The 17,161-nt window shown below is 43.4% G+C and overlaps 1 protein-coding gene across 7 annotated transcripts in view; it reads right to left on the reverse strand.

The window, feature by feature from the left end:
• Window positions 1-17,161, reverse strand: part of CCDC180 (coiled-coil domain containing 180) — a 90,636-nt gene that overhangs the window by 68,795 nt on the left and 4,680 nt on the right. For 3 of the 7 annotated variants that reach the window (XM_055117824.2, XM_034967842.3, XM_063594283.1), the window contains 4 exons: window positions 4,561-4,631; window positions 4,235-4,384; window positions 2,766-2,956; window positions 172-260 (listed from right to left, as the gene is read on the reverse strand). In XM_055117824.2, the coding sequence (XP_054973799.1) occupies window positions 172-260; window positions 2,766-2,956; window positions 4,235-4,384; window positions 4,561-4,631 (501 nt within the window). Of the gene's footprint in view, window positions 1-171; window positions 261-2,765; window positions 2,957-4,234; window positions 4,385-4,560; window positions 4,632-4,995; window positions 5,059-17,161 lie in introns of those variants that run through there. The other 4 variants (XM_055117825.2, XM_055117826.2, XM_063594284.1 and 1 more) reach the window with 3 other exon arrangements.

Raw genomic sequence — 17,161 nt, forward strand, 5'->3', positions numbered from 1 at the left:
GGACTCTTGGCTGAGATGCTCAGGGAGAATGCCCTCTGGGTGGCTGAGCCGAGGAACACAGTGGGAGCTCAGGGCCTTCCTCAGAGGAGTTGCCAGGAGACGTCCCCACCTCCTGCCCAGGTCTCGCCCTGGCCCAGGACAGGCCTGCCTTGAGGCTGAATGGAGGCTCACCTATAGTATCCATGAGACCCCGCACTTCTCGGGCAGCGATGGTGTTCTCACTCTCTTGGGCTTTTTCCCTCTTGGCTCTTTCCTTTTCCCTGAGACACAAGCAGAGAAGAGTGAAGTCCCAGCTCCTGATGCCATCCATGGCAGCTCTGGCACATAAGGGCACCAAGGGGTGGTTCTCCAGAGGGACTGTGGGCAGCAGCAATGGACCAGGCACACCCCAATTCCAGAGAGCCCTAAGGCAGTGCCCAGGCTCCCAACAAACGCCGCCTGGGGTTCCCTGACAACAGACACCGTGGGTCCCTAGGTGAGAGGTTGGGTCCCTGCCCTCAAGGAGCCTGCTCTGGCTCTGGTGGTCAAGTGTGGATGATGAGCCTGAGCCACTTCCCACCTGGGGAAACTGAGGATCAGAAGGGGTACGAGCAGCCCAGTGAAGCCAAATCATGCTAGCTCTTGGCATGCATCCTCATTTGCTCCTTCAGCAGCCCATCCTATGACGTACTTGAGGTAACCTCATTTTCCAGAAAGGGGGATGGGGCTTATAGGAACCACAGAATGCAACAGAGAGGAGACTCCAAGATCAATCCTTGTGACACTAAGGCCCATGGAATTTGGGTGAGGGAGGAGAGAGCTGGGGTTTCAGGAGGAACTATTTCAACAGGGAGGACCAGCAGGGTGGACGTGACATCAGCTTTGGAACTGGCATCTGTGAATGCCCTGTCCATGGGGCAAGCACCATAGAAATCCCGCAGCTCCCAGCAACCGCTGCTATTCCTTGGGCCCCCCATATGTCCAATACTTTCCAGTCAACTTCTCATTTAGCCCTCATGCAGACCTAGCAGGGAGGAAGCTGCTGGGCCTGGGCTGTAGCTGATGGGGCCCAGGCCAATCTTCTAGAGACAGGTCTTTCAAACCTTGTCATTCTAAATGCCCCTGGACCAAGGCAGCCCTGTAGGAGCTGAGATGATGACACCTGCTGTCAACTCCAGCTTCTTGGTCACTTGCTCCAGGGACTTGGGGCTTGGTTTATACCAGTGATGATTTACCCCCTGGCCTGGGCTGGTATCCACCCACCCAGGAGTCTGCCCTGGGTGATGAGCACATAGGTGGACTGGCCTTGGCTGGCCGAATCTTCAAACACCTGCACCCTTTGCTTTGACGCCTGAGGGAGACAGGGTGCCCTGGCTCTGCCACTCATGTGTTCAGCCCAGTCTGGCCTCTGCTAGCCCTGCAGAGTGTCTAGAGGGAGCTGGGCCCTATGGGTAGTTCCTCTAGATTCCCACCTGGGACATCAGGCTGCCTGTAACCCTGGATGCCCACCTGGGGCATCAGGCAGGGTGATATGGGCTAGAGAACACTGACCTCAAGTCTGGGCTTGGGTGGGCCAGTGGATTTTTCTCTGTTGGGAGTTCAGAGCATGAGGGTCAGGAGTTTTGGGGGTGGCTTTCCTGGGAAAATTCAAAGGCCAGGTCAGGGCAGAGAACTATACTCAGCAAGGGGTCTGTCCCTGCCCCAAAGAGGGTGAAAGGAACAACCAAGACAGGCAGCGGAGGCCTGCTTTCTATCTCAGAGTCCCAGGCCCAGCAAGGGTTTATGGCTTGTGTAGAACTCAAAGTGCCTAAGGGGAGCACCGTGCCTGCTCCATTCTCTCAAGAACCCTGGGAAGATCTGTTTCTTCCTTTTCCCCATAGCTGACAGTCAGAGCTCAGCGAACTGAAATGGCATGCTTAGGAACTTCTAAACTTGGAAGTTCACAAGAAACTCCTGATCTCCATGCCTGACCCCGCCTGCTCTCATCTCAGGAAAATACATTTCTGCTGTTCACCCAGCACTCAGGCCAGAGACCAAGGGCTCTCAGGAGCTCTCTCCTCCCCTCCAATTCATCACTAGGTCTCATGGGTTCTGCCTCCAAGAGACACCCGAGGCCCACAGCTACTTTCCCTCTCACAGCCACCAACAAGGTTACAAGGACAACTGCAGTGTCCTGTGCCCTGGCCTTCCTGCCTCTTCTTGAAGCCCCCCACATTCTGCACAGAGCTGCCTGAGGGACTTCAAAAATGCAAATCAGCTGCTCACTGCAGTAAAGTTCAAAATACTGACTGTGGCCTGAAAGGCTGCTCCCAGCCTCATCTCCTGCCCTCTCTCAGGGTCCATTTACCTTCAGCCTTCAGGAGGGGGCCAAGACCACCTTTCTCAGAGCCTTGTCCCCATACTGCACCCTCTGGTTTCAGCTGATCCCCCTCCTCAGAGAGCTTTCCTGACCCCTGTCCCATAGCCCCGTCCCCTTAATCAGAGCTTTTCTGCCATTGGGGGGATGTGCTTATTTATTTACTTTCGAGGTCTCAAGTTTCATAAGGGTGGGATCCCCATACCCAGTGCCTGGTCCTAGGCACTTAATCAATAATGATTGTGGGAGTGGGGGAATGGGGGCGAGAGAAGCAAACCATCCTGCAAGGTAGGTATTAGCCTCCCTGCTTTAGGGGTGGTACTTGAGACTTCATTCCTACAGGCTACTCATCTTGTGCTGGCTCTTTTTGAGTTTTTGAAGGCTCAGGTACCCTAGTGCATGGGGGTGAGGCATGGACAGCAGGACCTACCTGTGGAGAACAGGGTTTTCCATGATCCAGTCGTTGGGGAGGCTGTGCATCCACTTCTGCTGTCGGGGAGACATCACCTCCCCTTCAGGAGTCTCCACCTTCTTCATCATGGGTATCCTGCCACTCTTCAGGGTCACAGAACGCTCTGCAGCCCGCTTCCTGGTGGCCGCCAGGGAGTGGACCAGCTGCACCTGAATCCAGGGAGGACCAAGGATGGGGGAGTGGTCAGAGCTGCTGACTTCCTAGCACTCTCAGGCTGATGGTGGCTGTCTAGAAAGACATCCAGAGAGCTGCCCCCAGGAAGGCACTTTTCAGGAGGCCTTCAGCCCCAGGTCATATCCCTATAGGAGAGCTCTCCTCCCAGTAACAGTCACTCAGCCACTTCAAAGAAGGCCTCTTTCTAAGAACCTTAAATGAAGATCAAGATGAACATCTCAGCCTTTTTTATAATCACAAGAAATTGGAAAAACAGAACTGACTAATAATAGGGATTGGCTGAGTAAACATGGTATGTCTGTTTGATGGAATGTTAGGCATTTGTTAAAGATGAGACCCAGAAATAATTTTTTATAACCTGAGGAAATGCTTAGGAGATGATATATGGTTAAATATATCACTTACATGCATTAGAAATTATAGAATTATAGAAATTAGAAATTAGAAATTATAACCAAAACTATACCATATGATCTCAAAATTTAAAACGCATAGGAAAATGCCCTGGGGGAAGTATGCCAAGAGTTAAGAATGGCCTTAGAGAGAGCAGGATCATGTGAGTGATGTAATTGTTGTTTTGGCTTCTTTATACTTTTATAATTTCCAGAGGTTTTACAGATAATTATTTAAGGCTTAAATTAGGAATGCAAATCCCTTTTAAATAAGCAGTACAGAACTTCAAAGGAAGAATTTGGGTCTGTGTGTTTCTTTTAAGATCTTGTTTTGTCTATACAGTGCTTTAGAGAGAACAAGGCAATTTCAACAACCTACACTGTTGTCAAAAGGGCTTTACTTTAATACAGTTATGGGAGTCCTAGATCAACAAGTGGGCAGCTGCTCAGTATGGTGAAATACATGGGTGCCCACGGGCATAGAAAAGGGTCTGTGAGATACTGTTATGAAGAAAAAGCAGATTTCAAAACACTAGTACAGAATGAAACCTATTTTTTAAATACAAAAATTAGTCATGTTTTTATGCATGGGAAAAACAGAGGTCACCCAGTGGTTCCATCCAGGCTATTTCTGAGTAATTTACATTTAAAATTTTAATTTAAGTTTTCTAATTTTCAAGAACTGACATTCTAATTTTGTATTGGTACAATTTAAGAACCAGCAAGAATTATTTTTAAAATCAAAATTTCAAAGCCCTTGTTTTATTCAATTTCCAGTAGGGAAGCCCTGGGAGGGAGGGAAGTTTGGAAGAAAGCAAGGGAAGGGGGATGGAGAAAAGCGGGACAGAGGGCGGCTCCTACCTCAGCCTGGAAGATCTGCTGGTAGGCTTTCCCATTCGGAACCTGGGTCACCTTCCCCACTGACGACATCTTGGCCGCTGGCTGGATGCCCCTGCCGGGAAGCCGTCGTCCAGGAAACGCGTCTAGGCTTTGGTGTCTCAATTCCAATTCCTGAGGTTGGGAAATCGCCCGTCCCAAACTCAGGTTCAGGTCCAGGCGGGACGACGTCTGGCCTCGAGGCGGCACCCCAGGACAGGACTCCCCGGGGAAGGACTCTCTGCTGGGGGGTAGGCGGCTGGGGAACGTCGACTTAGGGTTTTAACTTTCAACGAAACGATGAAACTAACCTCAGATGAGCTCTGAACTCGAGCAGGAGGCCGGTTCTCCCCGCCGCGCATGGCGCAAATCCGAAGGGACTCTGGGAACGCGAATAATACAGGATTATTGCTTGTGCTTCACTCTGCCATGCTCTTCGGGGAAAAGTTAACGGCGCTCAAGGTGTCGGTTGGGACTGGAACTCTAATGCGGCGCAGAACTCGCATCCGGGACCCTAATCCACCCTCCATGGGACACAGGGAGGAGAATTGGAGGGAGAGAGTAACCTGATTCAGGTCACGCTAATTAGGCGCCTACTGTGTGCTGAGAAGACCCAACCAGCCTCTGCCATCCCCCTCCCTAGCCCGCCAAGTAGACTGAGCAGCCCCTGGACGTCCCCCTGAGCCCGGTAGATTGGAGGGAGGCCTTGCGTCCGGCCTGGCCGCGTCCCCGCCTGCAGAAAGCACCTCTCAAGGCAGCCAGGGCCGGTCCAGCAACAACTGCAGCTGGACGCCCATGGTCTCCAAGGCAACGCGGAGGGGAGGGACTGCCCCAGCTCCGCCCACGCTTTTCTTCCCAGGGAGGGGAGGTTGCTCTTAGCAATGGGAGCGCCCCACGTGGCGTAGTGAAACTCAACTATTTCCTTCAATGCCAGTTCCTCCTCTCTACAAGGACTACAACCCCAGGGCTGCCAGGAGCAGCACTATTAAATGTTCTGAAAGGTGGTAGGATATATGAGATGTAGCACTGAGCCATCACGGTCAACAAAGTCCATCCTAACTTATTTGCCTTGGTTAAAACCAATCTCTGCTGGGGGACAGCATATGGTAGTGTTTGCCTGTAAGTTAGAAGCTGAAAGACTCTGGAAGAAACCATCTCTTTCTCATTTTAAAAGAGGTTGAGAGCTCAAAATTCAGGGATCAAGGCTTGCCTGGCCAGAGATGAAAATGCTTGTGGTTGGCACTGAACGTGGCCTCGGGTTTCCCATACATATGAGACACCCAGTGCCGCCTTACAGAATCCCTCCCTTTGGCAGTGATATGTTACAACTGCTAATAAATGCTCCCTATGCCAATTTTCTAGAATGAGTGATTGTTCTGTCCAGACTAGAATCAGAAATTAAGAAATGGTGAGTATAAAACCCTTTTATTCTCATTCTTCAGTCCTGGGTTTTATTAACAAGGTGAAGTACTGTAACAAATGATTAGATTCATTTTAGCTGGAAAAAGAAAACGTGTAGGTGACTGAGGGAAGGGATGAAAACACAATAACAAATAGGTAATGTCCAGGAATTACTTGCAGTCTCATATCTCTTTCCCATCCAAGGAGGCCCTACTGGCTTTGGCCTTGAACATTAGAAACTATTTTCCCTACCCAGATGCTTTCTGGGTCCTGGTTCCAGGCACATCTGTAATTTAGGGGTTTCTTTCTTTTTAAAAAATTATATGGCTATAAATAGCAGGCATGGACATGTGAAGTATGGGATTTTGTTTTGATTAAACTCCATATTTATTGTCAAAAATTAAAAAAAAAAGAAAAACTTCAATGGAGAAAGTAAAAATAACCCATAATCCCAGCACTGAGAATTTACCTCCCTTAACTTCCAAGTTTTTGAGACTGTGTGTTTGAGTTTGCATCAAACGTGGAAATTCGTGTTTGCCTTTTGGATGGCATTTCCATTCTCCTCCCAACCTGATAATATCATAGCGAAAGACTAACCAGTTAGAGATCATCTGGTTAGTCCACCTCCTGTGTTTAGATACGGGCAAAAAGCCAGAGATAGGGAACGGAAAGAATGACACCAGGGCCTCTGGATCTTTTTCTTGTAGCTCAGCATCATCTTTGATCTTTTCCCTCTCACTCTTAACTTTGAAAATGTCTCTTGACCCCATCCTTTTCCTTCCTCTATCCCAGGCTATTGTCTGTCTTCTACATAGTCCAGACAAAGCAGAGCAATGAGGACCACCACAAGAGCAAATATTTAATGAGAAGATTTAATGCCTGTAGTAACTATGAGGGGGTGCCTTAAGTAACCCATTTTACTGATTAAGAAACTGAAATTCAGAGTCAGTGACTTGGCCAAGATCTCCAAGATAGGAAGATCTAGGATATGAATCTAGAACCTGTAATTCAAGTCTTGAACCATCTGACCTGTGACTAGCCAGAAAAAAAGTTATTTAACCAACTGATTGGATGTGCATGTTGAAGCATAGCGTACATATCTAAAAGTATAGAAATCATAAGTGAATAGCTCAATGAATTATCTGAAAGGAACGTGCCTAGTAAGCAGTACCCATAAGAAATAGAGCACTACCAACTCTTCAGAAGCCCCTTTTGTGTACCTGTCATGTCACTGCCCTCTCTTCCCCCAGGATAACAAATATTCTAACTTCTGAATTGGTTTTGCTTCTCTAAAAATTTTATTTAAATGGAACCATAGAGAATGGACTTTTATGTTGGGCTTATTTCATTATGTTTGTAAGTTGTATACTTTTTTTTTTATTGAGACGGGGTCTCATTCTGTCACCCAGGATGGAGTGCAGTGGCACAATCATAGCTCACACTGTAACCTCAGACTCCTGGGCTCAAACAATCCTCCCACTTCAGCCTCCCAAGTAGCTAGAACTACAGGCATATACCACTATACCTGGCTAATTTTTATTTATTTTTTGTTGAGACAGAGTCTCACTATGTGGCCCACGCTGGCCTCGAACTCCTAGATTCAAGTAATCCTCCGCCTCAACCTCCTGAAGTGCTGGGATTACAGGCATGAGCCACCAGGCCAAGCCCATATATATTTTTTAATGTGTCTATAGTTTATTTCTGTATAGTATCCTATTATTAAAAAATATATACCCCATTTTATTCATCCTATTATTGATACACGTTTGGATTTTTTCAATTTGGAGACTACCAATAATAATGCTGCTCTGACCATTCTTTTGTATGGTGAACATATGCAGGCATTTTTATTGGGTGTATACTTAAGAGTGGAATTGCTGAGTCATAGAATATGTGTATGTTCATCTTTAAGAGATACTACCAAAGAATTTTTGAAAATGTATCAGTTTACATACAGCAGTGTATGAGAGTTCCAGTTGCCCTACATCCTTGCCAACATTTGATATTGTCTCCTGTTTTTATTTTAGCCACTACATGGTAGTATCATCCTATGGTTTTAATTAGCATTTTCCTTATTAGTAACAATGTGGACACATTTCATATACTTGTTGGACATTTGGATGTCTTTTTGTGGAATGTCTAGTCAAATCTTTTGCCCAATTTTCCTGGCAGATTGTCTTTTTTCTTATTAATTTATGGGAGTTAGTTACGTATCATAAATATGAGGCTTTTTCACATAAATCTGGCAAATATGTATTCCCATTCTGTTCTTGCGTTTTTACTCTCTTGAAGGTGACTTTCAATGAAGTGATGTTACAACTTGAATAGGTCCCAATTTATCCATTTTTGTCTTTATGTCCAGTACACTTTGTGTCCTGCTTAAGAAATCCTTGCCTGCCTCAAGGTCATGAAAATATTCTCTGATATTATCTACTGTAAATATTGTTTTAAACTTTCACATTTAAATTTGCAATCCACCTGGAATGGGTTTCTGTTTATAGTATGAGTTAGGAGTCACGATTCATTTCTTTCCCATATGGAGAACCAGCTGACCTGGGCCGCTTACTGAAAAGACTGACTTCTCCCTACTGCTCTGCACACCTCTTTCATCATACATAAAACATCCAAATGTGTGGGTCTGAGTTGGGCTCTCTAATTCTATTTCTCGTAGTTTCTATCTTTGCACTAGCAGCACACACAGCCTTCATTACTATAGTTTTAAACGAAGTCCCAATATCTGGTAGTGTAAGTCCTCCACTTTATAGTAGGGTGCTGAGAGTGGGGCCAGAAAGTCATTGGGTGGGGGGGTTCAGAAATGTTCTCATTGAGGTTACATTTTTTGCTGTGACCAGAAAGACCAGAGGAAGCCAGCCCTGCCCAAGTATTTGTGTGATGGTTACTTTTATGTGTCAACTTGACTAGGCTAAGGGATACCCAGATAGCTAAGAAAACATTATTTCTGGGTGTATCTGTGAGGCTATTTTCAGAAGAGATAAGCATGTGAATCAGTAGGCTGAATTAAAAAAAAAAATGACCTTACCAATGTGAGTGGGGATCATCCAATCCTTTGAAGGCCCAAGTATAACAATAAGGTGAAAGAAGGTGAATTCTCTCTCTCTCTAAACTAGGACATCCTTCTTCTCCTGCCTTTGGACATCAGAGATCCTAGTTCTCATGCCTTCTGACTGTGGAATTTACACCAGCGGCTCCCCAGGTTCCCAAGTCTTCAGACTCAGACTGAATTACATCACTACCTTTACTGGTTCTTTTGCTTGACTATAACATAGTGTAGGACTTCACAGCCTCTGTAATCATATTAGCCAACTCCCATAATAAATCTTCTCTTAGCTATCTATATCTATATATCTCTCTCTACTTATCCTATTGGTCCTGTTTCTCTGGAGGACCCTAACTAATACAGATTTTGACACTAAGAGAGGAAAAGAATTTTAAGGATTAGTTTTCTGAACTGGTTTTGGGGTTTCTGAAAATGGCTCTCTAATCTGTTTAGACATAAAGATGCTAATGACTTCATTTCCAGTAGTAGAGAGAGCACTGATAGTCCATGTAGTGAACTATTTATAGAGATGTGCAAAATATCTGGATTGGGTACTTCTAATTAACCACTTATAAGAAGGAAAGAGCTAAGTAAGTCTGTGTATGACACTTCCAAACATTTTTTGAAAACTAAGAAATACAGTTATGTTGGTTGATTGCTTTCACTACTGGATAAAGCAGTGAAAGAAAAGCTATCTGAGTCAGGTATTTGAATTCCAAGCTCAAGAGCCACATAAATGACTTAATTAAGAGTGTCTAGGTGTGCCCTGAGGGAGAGGCTTATCTCCTGTAGATGCAGGACTGAAATTACTGAAAATCAGACACAGGATCTTATCCCAGCAATTGGACGAATTACAAGCAAGTTGAACCCCAAGCCTCCCAGGGTGTCCAGTTAAAAGTTCAGGCCTTCATTGGGAAACAGGGTTCTATATGTTGGGATGGGGATGTGTGAGAAAATTTTGATGAAGCTGGGGACACTGAGCTCCTAAATTTTGAAGTCTTCTTTGCCAATGGAAGAGGTATCCCCACTCCCAGAAAAAGTGGCTTTCCCACCCCCAACAGAAATAGCTTCCCACCCACAGTGGTATCAGCTGTTCAACCTCTATCTGAGGGCATCAACCCTGCATTGTCTGAAGAAATGACGGCCTTATATGAGGTAGTTACCATGAAAGATAATAATGATGATTCTCCTCAAGATCTACCCCCACCACCCGTCTCTAGACCTCTAACTTGACTCAAGTCCCAGCAGGCCCCTAAGGTTAGGTACAAAGTGTGATGCATGAGGAAGTACACTACACTCCAGAAGATCTGCTTGAGTTTACTAATTTATATAAGCAGGGATCCAGAGAACATGTGTGGGAATGGATGTTAAAGGTATGGGATAATGGTGAAGGAGCATAAAGCTGAACCAGACTGAATTTCTTAAATGGGCTCACTAAGCAGAGATTTTGCAGCTTGAGAAGTTAGAAAGAGCACTAACAATTTGTTTGGTTAGTTTGCTGAGTCATGGATCAAAAGATGAGCAAATTGGAAATGACTGATCTTTCTTGGTTTAAAGTAGAAGAAGGGACTTAAAGTCTCAAGGATATTGGAATGTTAACGTGAATTTGTCATTTAAAACCTAATCACCCACACCGAAGGTTCCAGAAGACATGTTTTTCTCCAATACTTTGAGAAATAAATGAGGAGCTCCAGTATCCTTAAAGAGCTCTGCAATTTCTCTTCTCTGTAGGCCAGACCTTAAAGTGGAAACAGCAGTCACTCAACTGGAAAACCTAAATGCAATAGGAGTATTTGGATTTTGGACTGGCAGGGGTCAAGTGGAGGCTCAACAGCCCAGACAAGGTGGTCTAAATTACCATAATGAATAGCTGAGTTAAAAAAACAATCAGAATTATCTGAATTGCACAGCCCTATAATGTTGGCTACTCATTTACACCAGTGGCTTCCCAGGTTCTCAGGTCTTCAGACTCAGACTGAATTACATCATTACCTTTCTGGGTTCTTTTGCTTGACCACAGCATATTGTAGGACTAGTTAATTACAGTGTTCTTAGAAGTGAAATAGATACGAAGTCTACTAAATTCTTATATGATCCATATAAGCAGAAAAATTCCAGGTCAAGTCACCAAAAGTCTAATTTGAATCTAAAAACAAATAATCATGGCTCCTCAATCAATTCCAAGTTTTGAGCCTGTTTATACACTTGAAATCCTTTGAATGAAGGGGAAGTTGGGCCTCCTCAAGGAAGGACACAACTGAAAATTTAGACAGTACTGTTAATCTCTCTCTCAGCCTTCCACAAGGGACATACAGCTCTTTACCACAGTAACTGTGTATTGAAGAAAAGGAAATAATCAGACATTTCAGGGACTACTGGACACTGGCTCCGAACTGACATTGATTCCAGGAGAACTGGAACATCTTTGTGGTATCTTGATCACCCTTCCTTGCCATAAGATATCACACTAGTCTATTACGTTAATGACATTAGACTGATTGGATCTGATGAATGAGAAGTAGCAACTACTCTAGACTTATAGGTAAGACATTTGTGTGTCAGAAAAGTGGGAAATAAATCTAACTATAATTCATAAGACTTCTACTTCAGCGAAATTTTTAGGGGTTGGGTGGTGTGGGGTACGTCAACCTATCCCTTCTAAAGTGAAGGGGAAGATGTTGCATCTAGCTCTTCCTACAACCAGAAAGAGACACAATGCCTGGTGGGGCTGTTTGGATTTTGGAGGCAACACATTCTTCATTTAGGTATGTTACTCTGCACTTTCCAAGTGGCCCAAAAAGCTGCTAGTTTTGAGTGGGTCCGAAAACAGGAGAAGGTTCTGCAAAGGTCCAGGCAGCTGTCCAAGCTGGTCTGCCACTTGGTCTGCCACAAGTACCATTGCTCCAGCAGATTCAATGGTACTTGAGGTGTTAGCAGCAGAGAGGGATGCTGTTGGGAGCCTTTGGCATCCTATAGGTGAATTGCAGCTCCTGTCTTTAGGATTTTGGAGCAAGGCACTACCATCATCTACAGATAACTAATCTTCTTTTAAGAGATAGCTTTTGACCGGCTACTGGGACTTAGTAGAAACTGAATGCTTGATCATGCGTGGGCCACCAAGTTACGATGTGCCCTGAGCTGCCCATGATGAATTTAGTGTTATCTGGTCCACCAACCCATAAAGTTGCCATGCACAGCAATACTTCATCATCCAATGGAAGTGATATATATATATATATATATATATATATATATATATATCTGTGTATATATATATGTATATATATATATATGTATATACACATATGTATATGATTGAGCCTGAACAGGATCTGAAGGCAGAAATAAGTTACAAGAAGTGGTCCAAATGCCTGTGGTTCCTACTCTTGTTACAATGCCTTCTCTCTCCCAACCAGTACCTTGTGGCCTCATGGGGAGTATCTGATGTGGAAGCTGACAATACAAAATGGAGTCACTTATGTCAAAACTCTAACCAAAATGGTGTCAGGGAGGATCCATAAAGAAGAAGCCCTCATGGTTGCATTCTAAAATACCTGCATATCTCCTTCATACCTTGCTAACAGAATAACAGAATAGAACTTATCACAGAAATTTTCTCTGATCTGCAGTATTTCAGATAAGACACTTGGGCCAGGACATTTGCCTAGAAACAGCTATTTTCTCCCAGTGAACTAACACCAAGTCCTGAAATGAGTCACTGAAACCAATGAGCTTTGTTTCAGAGCAGCTTGCATGTACTTCTTGATGATCGTATGATTTCAGTCTTTTAAAATTTAATAAGACTTTTAAAGGGCCTAACATATGGTTTATCCTGGAAAAGGTTCCATATACACTTGAGAAGAAAAAGTGTTCTTTTGTTATTGTATAGAGTGTTTTGTATGTATTGATTTATGGTGTTGTTCAAGTCCTCCATTTCCTTATGAATCTTCTGTCTGGTTTTTATATCCATTGAAAGTGAGGTATTGGCTGGGCACGGTGGCTCATGCCTGTAATCACAGCACTTTGGAAAGCCAAGATGGGTCGATCACTTGAGGCCAGGAGTTCGAGACCAGCCCAGACAACATGGTGAAAGCTCGTCTTTACAAAAAATACAAGAAGAAAGAAAAAATTAGCCAGGTGTGGTGGCGTATGCCTGTAGCCCCAGCTACTCAAGAGGCTGAGGTAGGAGGATTGCTTAAGCCCAGGAGGTGGAAGTTGTAGTGAGCTGAGATCACACCACTGTACTCCAGCTTGGGCAATGAAGTCAGATCCAGTCTCAAAAAAAAAAAAAAAAAACAGAAAAGAAAGAAAGAAAATGAGGTATTGAAGTCTCTAACTATTATTGTAAAACTGTCTATTTCTCTCTTCAATTTTGTCAATTTTGCTTCATATGTTTTGGAGTCTAATATTATATATGCATATGTTTATAATTGTTATATATTCCTGGTGGGTTAAACCCTTTATCAATATATAATGCACTTCTTTATCTCCTTAACCCATTTTTTCTGAAAATCTTTTTGTTTTGATAATATCTAGCCATTCTGGCTCTTTTCTGGTTATGACTTGCATAGAATATCTTATTCCATCATTTTACTTTCAATCTTTTTTGTTTATAGATCTAGAATAAGCCTCTGGTAGACAGTATATAGATGGATCATGTTCTTTATCTTCTCTGCCAACCCCTGCTTTATAACTGGATGATTCTAATACATTTAAATTTAAAGTAATTACTGAGAAGGAAGGATACACTTCTGCTATTTATCTATTTGTTTTCTCTATGTCTCGTATGTTATTTGTTCTTCAGTTCATTCATTTCAGCCTTTTTGTGTTTAGTTGATTTTTTGTAGTGTACTATTTTGATTATCTTCATTTCCCATTTCTGCATGTTTTTAGTTATTTTCTTAGTTGTTACCTTGGGTATTAAAATTAACATCTTAAACTTATGACAACCTAGTTTGACTGATGCCAACTTAGTTTCAATTATAAACAAACTCTGCTCTCATACATTTTCATCCCTTCCCCTTTATAAAGTTACTGTCATAGATTGCATTTTAATACAGTGTGCCCAATAACATAGATTTATCATAAGTGATTCATGCTTTTGCTTTTTTAATCATAGAGGAAATAAAGGCACTCTAAATGAAACATACAATAATACTGGGTTTTCTATTTATTAATGAAGTTGCCTTTATCAGTGATCTTTATTTCTTCATATGGCTTTGAGGTACTATATACTTTTACTTCTGCATGAAGAACTCACTTAAAATATTTTTATGGCAGGTCTATTAGTGAAAAACTACCTTGACTTTTGTTTATCTGGAAATATCTGAATTTCTTCTTCTCTCAAAGGATAAGATTTTCTAAATATAAAATTTTTGATTGACAGTTTTTTCTTTCATCAGTTAAGATGTATCATCACACTACCTTCTGCCCTTCATGGTTTCTGATAAGATATCCACTGTTAATCTTATTGAGGACCATTCACTTGTGGTGAGTCTTTTCCCCTTTGCATCTTTCCAGATTTTTTTCTTCATCTTTGATTTTCAACAACTTGGCTATAATGTGTTTCAGCGTATATCTCATTGAGTTTATCCAGCTTCATTAAGCTTCTTGGGTGTGTAGATTCATGTCTTTCATCTGATTTGGAAAATTTTCAACCATTAATTTTTTCAAATATTTTTCTTCTCATTTTTCTCTTTCTTCCCCTACTGGGACTCTTATAAAATGTGTATGTTGGTTCTTTTGATATGTCCCCCAAGTCCCTCAGGTTGTGTTCATGTCTGTGACCTGGAAGGCTACCCACGGTCTTCAGACACCTTTGGTGTCTTGTCTGAGCCTGCCTGAGGGTGGCATGGGAATAGAATAAGGTATAGCAGGTAGTCCTGAAGCTCTACTACCTAAGATTGACACTGGATTCTTTTGAATATTGTGCTTCTCTTAATACATTCTATGTCTACCTCATCTCATCCCTAGAAAGCAGTGAGGCCTAGTGGTCCCAAAATAAAGATTCTTCATGTTGAGTGTCTTCATCTAGCATGATCTCCAAACTCCCAGGAAACTTCAAAGCTGGAAGGTATGCCTTGCCTTTTCCCCAACACAAATAAGAAATGCCCTATGTCACATCCTGTAGATTCCAGCTCCCATGGCACTTCCTCTGGAAAGTCTTCACTAACTTTACACAGGCAGAATTAGTAATTTTCTTTTCCAAGTCTCCACAGAACTTTGTACAAGCCCATGTTATTACATATAGTGGGTTGGATCACAGACAGCTGTTTACATATTAGCCTCCTCAATTCACGGCAAGGTTTCCCATGGGTATTCACTCACTATTCATTCAAACCATGATGCCAGGATTGATTTTGGTAAGTGAATTCATACTCAAAAGAATTATTCATCTTGATCTCATTATTTTATTCATTCCAAGATCTTATTATGTTATAGGTGTGTGCTTGGTGATAGTAAGCAAAACCTGAGAAGGCCTCTTTCTTCATGGAGCTGATATCTTAGTGAGGGGGTGAGCAGATATTAATCAGATCATCACGAAGTGTTATATGACAAATAACAATAGTTAATATCTATTGAGAGTTTAGGATGTGAGACACTATCTTAAGAGTGTTTGTCTCTATTAACTCATTTTTTTCCTCAAAACAATTTTAGGTGTTAGGGGGTATTACTCTCTTTTTATAGATAAGAAAAGTGAATAAAGGCAAAGTAATTGAGCTGCTGGCACACACCTACAAAGTGGTGGCATGAGAATCCCAACACTTTGAGTCTTGGTTTTCTCAGTTTCTAAAAAGCAGGATGATAAAGCTCAGTTACAGAGATTAAACTAAGAGACAATGCTGGCAAACACCTAGCAACAGGACTAGGTTTTACATTAGGTGCTTAACAATAACAACTGAATTACAATTGCTCTTGGATTCATGAGGGGAATGGGGATTCCCCTTTGTCTTGTTGGTGGGATCCTCATAATATCTGCAGAAGCTTCATAAGGAATTTTGAATGGACAGATTTTGTACAGGTCCTAGGCCAGGTTTTTGTGCTTCAGCATGAAATGTGGTTAAGTACTGGGCTTTGCACAGGACAAATGTCCAAGCCTCCTGGCATGACATTTGGCCCTTCTTGGGATGGTCCTGGCCAGCCCCTAGAGTTCTGTACCCCGACGTGTCACATGGCTCACCCTCCTCAAACATGCTTGGGGCTTGCTTGCTCACAGAACTTTACTCTTGTGATCCCCCCACCTGGAATACCTGCCTACCCTGTCTTTGTATCTTCAGACAGGTGGCTTTTCCAAGTAATCCCACCCTTATTAGAGAGAATCTGTGCATCTTCTTTTTTTTTTTTTTTTTTGAGACGGAGTCTCGCTCTGTCGGCGGGATCTCGGCTCACTGCAAGCTCCGACTCCCGGGTTCACGCCATTCTCCTGCCTCAGCCTCCCGAGTAGCTGGGACTACAGGCGCCCGCCACCACGCCTGGCTAATTTTTTGTATTTTTAGTAGAGGTGGGGTTTCACTGTGTTAGCCAGGATGGTCTCGATCTCCTGACCTCATGATCCGCCCGCCTCTGCCTCCCAAAGTGCTGGGATTACAGGCGTGAGCCACCACGCCCGGCAATCTGTGCATCTTCTTTATGACTAACGCCCAAGTTAGCTCTGATCCATTCCTCATCTCAGTGGCAATGGGAGAGAAAGCCTGTTGTGTGCCTGCTTGTCTAAAAACACTGGGGACCAGGATCATGGATTTCCTTTATTTCCATCCACCATAAAGCCTGGCAAGAAGCAATGAGGGTACTGTCAGATTGAAATCCACATTCTGTTCCAGAGAAAAATTAGGATCTGATGGTTAAAACTCTCCTGATGTACACATTTTACCACCTTCTCCAGTGACATAAAATTCTGCTTTGTAGGTAAACTAAGTGCTTTTTAACAAGTAACTCTCCAAGGCTGCCTACCCACAATGGATAGTGGAAGTCATTAATGGGTAAAGTTTGTTCAACAGACTTTTCTTCAGTTTTTTAATCTTTTTTGCCAAGGGAGTGAAATAGTCCTGAAACTTCATCCCTCAGCCCAGGTGGCCATCCCATGAGTGACCATTGTTGTCTGCCATCTGCATGGATGGTGCCTGTGCCATCCCATTTCATTGCAGGGGACAGCTGCTGGTTAGATTGAGCCCTCTCTTGGTGGCAGATGTCCTAGCCTGGCTTTGGAGCAGATGATGGGGGCCAGCATCAGCTCTCCGAGCATGCCATCAGAATTTGGGACTCCTGGGAACTGTGCCCTAGTTTTAATTTTCTGTGCATGGTGAGTCTTGGGTTGTTGATTAGGGTCTGCAACAGGAACCACCTTGTTCTGGACCTAGCTGAGACATGGGGACCTAGGATAGAATCAGAGCAGACAGACTGAAGGAGTGAGGGGTCTCAGGGAGGGGAACTCCCTCTCCAAAGTGTTTGAAAGG

This window comes from Pan paniscus, chromosome 11 (assembly GCF_029289425.2).
Source record: "Pan paniscus chromosome 11, NHGRI_mPanPan1-v2.0_pri, whole genome shotgun sequence".
Classification (NCBI taxonomy): Eukaryota; Metazoa; Chordata; class Mammalia; order Primates; family Hominidae; genus Pan; species Pan paniscus.